The sequence below is a fragment of the Galeopterus variegatus genome, unplaced genomic scaffold, assembly GCF_000696425.1.
Source record: "Galeopterus variegatus unplaced genomic scaffold, G_variegatus-3.0.2 Scaffold4268, whole genome shotgun sequence".
NCBI lineage: Eukaryota > Metazoa > Chordata > Mammalia > Dermoptera > Cynocephalidae > Galeopterus > Galeopterus variegatus.
The window spans coordinates 134369-145368 of record NW_007730379.1 but is presented as its reverse complement, the minus strand read 5'-3'; the positions used below and the strand labels follow the sequence as shown (position 1 = coordinate 145368).

At 41.8% G+C, this 11000-nt stretch overlaps 1 protein-coding gene across 1 annotated transcript; it reads left to right on the top strand.

Moving 5' to 3' along the window:
• Nucleotides 1-2433: 2433 nt before the first annotated feature.
• Nucleotides 2434-9788, top strand: CCNB1 (cyclin B1). Its single transcript, XM_008587182.1, has 8 exons — nt 2434-2688; nt 3295-3465; nt 3560-3700; nt 5827-6009; nt 7614-7772; nt 7981-8217; nt 8502-8642; nt 9636-9788. Exons 1-8 carry the CDS (start codon nt 2668-2670, stop codon nt 9786-9788), a joined length of 1206 nt encoding a protein of 401 aa, XP_008585404.1. The 5' UTR covers nt 2434-2667.
• The last annotated feature ends 1212 nt before the right edge of the window (nt 9789-11000 follow it).

Below are 11000 nucleotides of genomic sequence, written 5' to 3'. Positions count from 1 at the left end.
AAATATATGCTGAACCCACCCTTTTCTGTTCAGCTATTATCCAAGCCATCATCTTTTGGCCTGGCTTCCTACCATAGCCTCTAATGGTTCCCCTTGCTTCTCTTCTCCCACTTCCCCTTCATCCTCCCCGCACCCCCCCGCAATCCCCCACATTCTTTCTATAGTGACTAAATCAGATCATGCTACACCTTGGCTTAAACCTTCCAAAGGCTTCCTCTGCACTTATCGAAGCCCAGATTCCTTACCTTGGTTTATAAGGACTTGTATAATTCTACCCTTTCCAACGTCTGCAATCTCATCTCTACTTCTCCCCTTTTATGAATATGACAAGCTCATTCCTATTTTACAAAACTAAACATACTCTTACCATATTATCCAGCAATCACATTCCTTGGCATTTACTACTCAAATGAGTTTAAATCTTGTGTCCATACAAAAACCTGCACACAGATGTTTTTTTTGTTTTTTTTAAAAGATGACCGGTAAGGGGATCCCAACCCTTGGCTTGGTGTTGTCAGCACCACGCTCAGCCAGTGAGCAAACCAGCCATCCCTATATAGGATCCAAACCCGTGGCCTTGGTGTTATCAGCACCGCACTCTACCAAGTGAGCCACGGGCCGGCCTGCACACAGATGTTAATAGCAGCTTTATTCATAGCTGCCAAAACTTGGAAGCAACCAAGATGTCCTTCAGTAGGTGAAAGAATAAACTGTGGTAGATTCAGACCATGGAATATTATTCAGCGCTAAAAAGAAATGAGCTATCAAGCCATGAAAAGACATGGAAGAACCTTAAATGCATATTTAAATGAAAGCCACTCCGAAAAAGGCTATATACTATATGATTCCAACTATATAACATTCTGGAAAAGGCAAAACTATGGAGACTAAAAGGGTCAGTGGTTGACAGGGGTTTAGAAGGAGGAAGGAATGAATAGGTGGAGCAGAGGGTTTTTTTGTTTTTTTTTTTCAGAGCGGATTTTTAAGGCAGTGAAACTATTGTGTATGATACTATAATGGTAGATACTATCATTATACATTTGCCAAAATCCATAGAATGTACACACCGAGTGAACCTTAATATAAACTATGGACTTTGGGTGATAGTGAGATGTCAATGTAAGTTCATAGATTGTAACAAGTATACAATTTTGGGGAAGGCTGTGCCAATGTGGGGTGAAACTCTACTTTCTGCTCAATTTTACTGTGAACCTAAAACTGCTCTAAAAAAAAAAAGTATAAAAATAAAATAATTAATTTTTTAAAATGTAAGTACCAAGTATGAGTAAGTTGCCCAAGCTCACTCAGCCATGAAGGGGTGGAGGAGAAAGACTTGCTGAGGTTGTACAGCTGAGCAGAGAACTGAAGGATGAATGGGAGTTAGCTGGACAAAACCCAGAGCAAGAAAAGGGGAAATATTCCAGGCAAAGGAAAGGAAGGGCAAAGGCCCCACGTCAGGCACCCACGTAAGAGGGAAGAACTATGACCGTGTAAGATTGATTAATGATCCCATTTAATAAACTAAATGATTGGGCACTTTCTTCTGGATCCTTCACTTCCAGCACCAGGGGCCTCTACTAGCTCTTAGGCAGTTGCACTGTGAGATACCGGTGTGTTTGTCTGTTTCCCCTCCAACTGGTGAGCTTCCGTGTGCTCTGAGAAGTAGAAAGCAAACAGCACCATCTTGTTTTTCTTTGGATCCACAGAAAGACTGAGGAAATGACAAAGCAAATGGAGTAAAATGTTAACGATAATTGAATCTAGCTAAAGCACATACGGATGTCCCTTGTAATGTTTTTGTTTGTAATTGGTGTGTTTGAAATTATTTCCAAATAAAAAGCTAAAGGAAACAACAAACGATTGGCTTTGGGAAAATGGCCAATCTTCAATGAGAAGTAATCTGGCTGACATTCCTAAGAGATAATATTGTCTCTTAGGAAATATTACGAATCCGAAAAAAATCCTAATTTCAGTCCCAGCGTTGCTAATTCCTGCCAAGGTCACCTAAGCTTCTGAACTTCAATCTCTCCAACCCAAAGAGCTGTTGGAACGAGCAAATGAAAGAATGTATATCAAAGCCTTTCACGAACTGTAAGATGTTATTGCTGCTACTGTAGAAGAGGAAAGTGTGCAACAGTAAGTTGGACTAGAACCAAAACTGCTTTTCACGCTTCTAAAGCTGCGGCCGCCCACTATCACCTTTCAAAGGCCACAGGCCTCTCTCCCTGCCTAGCTCGCGCGGCCCACACTCGCCTTTCTCGCCTTTCCCGCCTTTCCAAGTGGGCGGCGCACGAACCGCTCGCGAGTCCAGGTGGCCACAGCTGCTACCCGAGAGCGCAGGCGCGGGGCCAGGTCACGTGAGGGCCGGGCAGGCGCCGTAGGGCCGTAGCCTGCCTCTGGCCCCGCCCCTTCTCGAAGGTCTTCGCGGGGTCACCCTGGAAACGCATTCTCAGGGAACCGGCAGTCGCCAATGGGAAGGGAGCGAGTGCCACGAACAGGCCAATAAGGAGGGAGCGGTGCGGGGTTTAAACCTGAGGCAGAGCTGGTTTCTCCCGGCGTGCTGCGTAGGAACGGCTGTTGGCCTGTGCTGGTTTAGGTCCTCGGCTCGTCGGGGGCTCTGGCGTTCTGCTTCTCCCCGCTGAGCTGCTGCCTGGTGGAGAGGAAGCCATGGCGCTCCGGGTCACCAGGGTGAGCTGCTGCGGCCTGTGAACAAACGCGTGTCTTCTCGCCCTGTCTCGTCTGCGGGAGCCCCCGAGCGGGCCAGGACCGCGGCAGCGATTTGGGACGAGGGTGGGGGGAGTCGCCGAGGGAGCGCCCAGGTGGGCGCCTGGCGTGGTGGGGGAGTTTGGGGGGCGGGCGGAGGGAGGAAGGAAGGAAGGTGAGAAAGAAAACTAGATGGATCTTGGTAAGTGTTCCGGGGTGAGGTGGAGGTTCGAAGAGAAACCTTTTGAAAAACTGATGGAGGTTCCCGGATGAATCTTCCATCAACTGCGTAACTCCCTTCCCAGAGAAGGTGTCTGCAATTGGAGGCTTTTTCGGTTTCTTATCAAATGTAACTTCGGGGTATTTTAGTGTTGGCCGGGACAGGACATTCCTCATAGGTAAATAAGGAGGTTCTAGGAGAAAAGTGACTTGTCACGGCCCTATAGCAGCCCCTGGAACCCACGTTTCCCCTTGGATCCCGTTTTTAGCCGGCTTTCCTTCTGAGTGCCTCTCCTGCGCCCCACCTTAATTAACTCTTGACTTACTCAAGCCTCCCTGCACCAGCTCTCAAGGTGGTCTTGCTTCTTTCAGAACACGAAAACTAATGCTGAAAATAAGGCGAAGATCAGTATGGCAGGCGCAAAACGTGTGCCTTTGGCCACCGCTGCAGCCTGCAAGCCTGGGCTGAGGCCAAGAACAGCTCTTGGAGACATTGGTAACAAAGTCAGTGAACAGCTACAGGCCAAAATGCCTCTGAAAAAGGTAACTATCTTCCTGCCCCAACTTCTCTGTAAGAGCCCACCATCCAACTGTGACCCTTGATGGAGAAACATTCTATTCTCTGTTTCATCTACAGGAAATAAAAACTTCAGCTACTGGAAAAGTTGCTAAAAAACTACCAAAACCTCTGGAAAAGGCGCCGGTGCCCGAGCCAGAGGCGGAGCCACAGCCTGAGCCTGAGCCTGTTAAAGAAAAACTTTCGCCTGAGCCTATTTTGGTAAACTCACTCTTGTTGATTGTTTCTTTTCCCTCATTTTACTGACGCATGGAACAGTGTTTGAATAGTAGTTAATACTAACATTTATTGAGTGCTTAGCATGAGGCAGGGTCTGCTAAGCACTTTACATGCATTAACTCACATAATCTTTAAGTAATACACTCCAAGGTAGGTATTACCTCTACATTTTAGATAATGGCTTAGAGAAGTAATAAGTCAGCATCCCACAGCGAATATGCGGTACATATGGGTTCAAGCCCAGGCTGTCTGGCTTCAGAACCTATGCTTTTAACTGCTTTCTTATATTATCCCTTTTGTTAATGGTATTAAGTTGTACCTACCTGAACTAAAGATTTTGTTGTCCAAGTACAAACCATCTCTGTCCAGAATTTATTGACTGAAACACAGAATATTCTTTTGAATCTTTTTTTACTCCCTAATGTGATCACTAAATAATTAATAAGCCTGTAACATTGAAATATATAAAGGAGAGTAAAGCAGAAAAAAATTGTTGCTCTTCAGAGAGTGGATAAGAAGATGAATTAACACTTAACCTCAAAAACCAAGAATTTTTTTATTAATGTATTTACTCCTGTGAAGAAAAGACAGGACATGTAGAAGAGGCTGCTTTGTTGGAATTGCAATGAACTGCATTCTGAAGCGCTAATTTTTTTTTTTTTTTAAAGATGACCGGTAAGGGAATATTAACCCTTGACTTGGTGTTGTTAGCACCACGCTCACCCAGTGAGCTAACCGGACATCCCTATATGGGATCCGAACCCTGGGCCTTGGTGTTATCAGCACCGCACTCTCCCGATTGCGCCACGGGCTCGGCCCCCAGCTTCTTAAATTTTATCTAAGGGTGAGAGATTGGAGGCTATTACTTTAGTTCTGAATTTCTGGACATAACAACTTGAAACATGTAGTATGCACAGTCTTTTTTTTTTTTTTTTTTTTTTTTTTAATTCTTTTTATGTTCCCACTTTTGGAGGAGTGGAGGCAGCTGGCCAGTATGGGAATCCAAACCCTTGGCCTTGGTGTTATAACGCTGCACTCCAACCAACTGAGCTAACCAGCCAGCCAACATGCACAGTCTTTAATTGGGGATATCAAACTACCTGAGTCTTTCTTGACAGTCTCATACTGATCCTTGCCTTTGCTTTCCCACTTATTTTTTTTTTTTAATTTTGTAAAGTTTTGAAACCAAATGTGAGGACCAACCTGGAAACACCATCCCACAGTCAGAGAAATGTTCTCTCCCACTTATTAAGAATGCCTTCCCCACTCTTTGCTTTCCCACTTATTTTTTTTTTTTAATTTTGTAAAGTTTTGAAACCAAATGTGAGGACCGACCTGGAAACACCATCCCACAGTCAGAGAAATGTTCTCTCCCACTTATTAAGAATGCCTTCCCCACTCTCTTTCATTTAGCTAATAACCTTTTTATTTGTCAAAACAGCTCAAGCATCAACTGAAGCTTTCCCTAACTTCCCCCACCCCACCCCTATTCCTAGAATCAATCTCATTATTTTGTTTACTTTATTTCTGCTAAATTCAAAGCCACTTGAGAATGCCATTCAGTCCATTCCTAGTACAGAGTGTGACTTGAAGAAGGTGCTCATTAAATTTTTGAACAGTGGAGTAAAGGGAGCTTGAAGGAAATGGTTTGTGGAAATGAAGTCAGTTAATCTTTAGTAGTCAGTCAGAATTTAGTGTTATCTTGAGTAGTGATAAGCAGTCCATGTTTTGAAATAAAAACTGAAGACTGACTTGTCATTCATTTGGATAAACTTCACATGATGCTGATAAACAGATTCATTACTTATCAGTTTTCTTTGGAGTAAAGTCTAGAATGTGAATTTATTTGCTTTTTCTGTTTTACCTGTTAGCATTTAGGTTCTGCTAACTATAAATTAACTCAGTAAAATTGGTATTACACTTTTAAAATTAATCACTTCCTAAAAAGAAATTGAATAAATCTGAAAAGATACTTTTTCTTTAAGGAAATGAATTATATGTCTTTGGCAGAATGGTTTCTTGGGTTGGTACCAATAATCCGACCTTCATTCCCAAATATAATATGTGCTCCTCTTTGCTATTGTTTCAAGAGGTCTCTCTGTTTCAAGGTTGATACTCCCTCTCCAAGTCCAATGGAAACATCTGGATGTGCCCCTGCAGAAGAATATCTGTGTCAGGCTTTCTCTGATGTAATTCTTGCAGTGAATGATGTGGATGCAGAAGATGGAGCTGATCCAAACCTTTGTAGTGAATATGTGAAAGATATCTATGCTTATCTGAAACAACTTGAGGTCAGTATATCATGAGTCTGTTTTTTTTCTAAACTGCATCTAGCTTTATTAAAGATACTTTCTGTCTAGAGTTTACAATAATTCAGACAGGACATGGGCAGCATTTTTTAACAATAGATGGCACTTTCAAATTCTCCTTCATGGAATACCAAAAATAAAAAGTCACTAAACAAACCAGTGAAGGCCAGTTAGCTCAGTTGGTTAGAACGTGGTGCTGAAAACACCAAAGTCCAGGGTTCGATCCAAGTATGGGCCAGCCACCAAAAATAAATAAATAGTAAGTAAGCCTGGCTGGTTAGTTCAGTTGGTTAGAGCACAGCCTTATAACACCAAGGTCATGGGTTCTGATCCCCATACTGTCCAGCTGCAAATAAGTAAATAAATAAACCAATGCAGTTTATTTGCCATTTTGAATAGAAAAGTTCCAATAACCCAATAATCTGGATTATTAGGGTGGATACCACTGTGGCTCTTTCTAAAGGAAAGTCCACAGACTTAATGATACATATATAGAGAGAGAGATACACAGATGGATAAACATCCATCACAGTTGGCAGTAGGGAGGTCCCAAACTCTCCAGGTTTAAGGGGGATAACAGAGCAGGAGGTGGATGGTAATCGAGAAGATGCTGAAAGCTGAAAGACTATAGCCACCCCTAACACAAGTCATTTTATGTCAGTGTGGCTGATGTGCACTTGATTGTCAGGGAAATTGTTATTTTTGCCTAAAAGGAATAAACTGAAAAGCAAAAGCCTTTGGTTTTCTTCAATTTCATCCCACTTCCAAAACTTTCTATTACAGTAATGATATTTGCTCTTCCCCCTCCCCCCAAAACAAGGAAGCATTCTGTATAGTGACGAACTATACAGTTATCAGATTTACCCAGTTGTTTTTAGTGCATTGTCTTCTCATGGCTTCATTGACATCTTCAGTCTTCTTGCCTGGTCCTTTTGGGCATCTCCATTTTCTACAGAATTCTTCTGCAAGAATTTCTTTGCCAGGACCGACCTTCTGCTTTGGGTTTCTTCTCCCTTCTTTTTAATGCTTTTTAACGTTTGTATTCTGTACTGGCCAGCTGCCAAGAAATAAACAATAAAGTTTATGTTCTAACTTTGGAGGATTAGGTTTAGTAAGTGTATGTGCGGGTGCTTAGTTATTCATTCTTCTCCTTAGCTATGTTGGTGTTGGGGTTTTTACCCCAGAGCGGACGGGAGTGTGGTAGCATATAGGTTACAGCTGATCTGGGACTTACTGATATTTTCTCTACTTCATAAATCTTACATTCTGGGTTTAGAGACTTTAGTGAAAAGGTCTGAGATGGTAGTATGGTGTCTTTATTTGGAGGACGTGGTTACAGGATAAGGGCCAGCAGCAGTGGTGGTGAATTAAACATTGTAAGATCTGACAATATGAAAAACCTGTCACACTGTCCTGTCTTATGTTTGCTTGCTTTCTTCCTCGGTGAAAAGCTGTTTATAGTGACCATACAAATAACTGTTATAGATTCTAAATGCCCCACAGCTATTCTATTGTAACTGACCTTTCTGGATATACATGTTATTTGGAACCTTGCTTCTAAGAATAATGAGCATTTTCTTTTGCAGGAAGAGCAAGCAGTCAGAGCAAAATACCTACTAGGTCGGGAAGTCACTGGAAACATGAGAGCCATCCTAATTGACTGGCTAGTACAGGTGCAAATGAAATTCAGGTTGCTTCAGGAGACTATGTACATGACTGTTTCCATTATTGATCGGTTCATGCAGGTGAGCGTAATTCAGTAATTGAGGGTTCTCCCCTGCTGGCTTCTAGCTGATTCGTAACAAACTGTCTTTAAAGCTAAAATCTGTTTCAGGGGATAGGGTGTCCTTAATTGAGATTTTACTATGGGAGTATGTCTTTCCCACCTCATAGCTCTGTGTCTCCTTTTCAAATACATATTACGTATTCATCCAGTTGAAATTTCCATTGCAGAATAATTGTGTGCCCAAGAAGATGCTGCAGCTGGTTGGTGTCACTGCCATGTTTATTGCAAGTAAATATGAAGAAATGTACCCTCCAGAAATCGGTGATTTTGCTTTTGTGACTGACAACACTTACACTAAGCACCAAATCAGACAGATGGAAATGAAGATTCTAAGAGCTTTAAACTTTGGTCTGGGTCGCCCTCTACCCCTGCACTTCCTTCGGAGAGCATCTAAGATTGGAGAGGTAGATATTTATTGAGAAACCATTGGTATGGTACATTAAGGAATAATGCTGCTGACGAAACAGGTCTAATTCAACTTACCCATATTAAATACCTAATTATACAGGAAAGGGATAAAAATGTTCTTTATTTCCAATCATGCAGTATATTATGATTAAGGCCTTCCATGGGCAATTGCATGTGAGAGTTTGTAGACAAACATTTGTAGTTACAGATAATGGGCGTGCAGGTCATTGCCAATGTAAATGTCTCTGAAAGAAGCTGAGTGACGTGGGTTTTGTTCCAGGTTGATGTTGAGCAACATACTTTGGCCAAATACCTGATGGAACTAACTATGTTGGACTATGACATGGTGCACTTTCCTCCTTCTCAAATTGCAGCAGGGGCTTTTTGCTTAGCACTGAAAATTCTCGATAATGGTGAATGGGTAAGTTCTGTCCCACAAAGCTACCAAGCTTTTAAATTGTAAATTGAACTTTTGTCATTAAAAGACAATTCAAATGGTTCCTAAATATGGAATCTAATGAAGGAATAGTTAAAAGTTATATCTTGTTTGTGATGTCTTCCTCATAGAATGCTTCCATTTCTTTACCAAACTTCATCCTTATATACCCCTTTGAAAAAAGCAGAGTAGCTTTTACTCCTTTTTTTTTTGTTGTTGTTGTTGTTCTTTTTTTTTCTTTTAAGATGACCGATAAGGGGATCTCAACCCTTGGTTTGGTGTTGTCAACACCATGCTCAGCCAGTGAGCCAACCAGCCATCCCTATATAGGATCCGAACCTGTGGCCTTAGTGTTATCAGCACTGCACTCTACCGAGTGAGCCACGGGCCGACCCTAGCTTTTACTCCTTATAGATAGAGTAACTGCAGCAGGTCAGATGACATGCTAGAAGTTCATTGATGCAACAAACATTTCTCCTATGTGCCAGGCACTAGCCTGTGCCCTAGGAATAGAACTATGAATGAGAAAGTTGGCCTCAAGTAACTTGGAGTCTAGCTTTGGGGTTGACAATTCAGCAATTACAATAGTGTAATTAAGTTTGAGCATAGGTTCCTACAGAAGCATGAAAGAGTACCTCAGGAAAGAGGAGTCTTTTTTTTCCCCCCCCCAAAAGGTGACTGGTAAGGGGATCTTAACCCTTGATTGGTGTTGTCAGCACCACGCTCTCCAAGTGAGCTAACTAACCATCCGTACATAGGGATCCGAACCCATGGCCTTGGGTGTTATCAGCACCACACTCTCCCAAGTGATCCACGGGCCAGCCCCAGAGGAAGGAGGAGGAGTCTTAAGCTTGTCTTAAATTTCAATTGTAGTCAGTCATACAGTATCTATCCCCCTACCCCACTCAAGAAACATCTAGAAATTTTATGAAAACCATTATTGATCAGCATTTTTTACATAATCTTTTGTTGTCTTAGACACCAACTCTACAGCATTACTTGTCATACACTGAAGAATCCCTTCTTCTTGTTATGCAGCACCTGGCTAAGAATATAGTCATGGTGAATCGTGGGCTTACACATTCAGACTGCTTTTTCTCTTTGCCTCTACAGACAGTGCTGTTTAAATAGAATTTTATAACTTTATGTATGCCAGGTTCCCCAAACTGCATTTTAAGTTCTGACAGGTAGAGCCAGATGACTTTCTCAATGTCATCAGTGTACAAAAGTGCCTGCTTTCTCTGCATCCTTGTTAGAATTGAAGGTAATGTCTTCAATTTCTGTGAATACAACTGGCAAAAAAAATCCTTCTCATTTGCTGTTTTAATTTATACTTCTGATGGCAAGTTGAATAAATTTTTCTCTACTTACTTTTCCCTTTGTCTGTTGTCTTTTGCCATGCAGAAATTTTAAGGTTTCGTATTATGAAGTCTATTTTTTCTGTAGTTGCTTTTGGATTTTCAGTCTTAAGGTCAACTCCATCCCCAAACCATGAATACTTCCTAAAATTGTATCTTAATTTTTCCCATTTATATCTAGAGTCCTTCAGTAAACTGTTTTTGTTCGTGGTATAAAATAGGATTCTTACTTCCTGGTAGACACCCATTTATGTCAATTATGATTGAAAGCCCTCCTTGTCCAACCTGAAACATCTTCAATGCCCAGCTATTTCCTAATCTAACTTAGTTTTTTCCTGTGACAATAGTTTTACACGAATTTACCAGTTTATCTGATGAGGATCACCACTGTTTTCCTAACAGTTGGGGTCATTATCAGACTCTTCCATATAAACTTTAATATTGTCCAGTTACCAAAAAGTTCCTCTGAGATTTTGACTGTACATTATATACTAGCTTGGGATGGACTGACTCGTCTTGCCACCTAGAAACATTTTCCGTTGAGCCTTGTTGCATGCCCTTCAATACAATGTTAGAACTTAATTATATGATTCTGTAGTTTTCTTGCATTTAATGCTGGGTTTATGGTTTTTGTCACCGTTATGAACAGGATATATTTCACATGTTTTATTGCTAGTTGTGTATTTAGTACACAGTTGACTTATTAATTTCACTTCAAATAGCTTTTAGGGCCGGCCCATGGCTCACTCGGGAGAGTGTGGTGCTGATAATACCAAGGCCACGGGTTCGGATCCCATATAGGGATAGCCAGTTAGCTCATTGGGTGAGCATGGTGCTGACAACACCAAGTCAAGGGTGAAGATCCCCTTACCGGTCATCTTTTTTTTTTTCATGTCCGGCAACGGATCGCAACCCTCAGTGTCGCGCCCGTACCGGACCGGGACCGGCAACGGTATCGCAACCCTCGGTGTTGCTCCCGCACCTC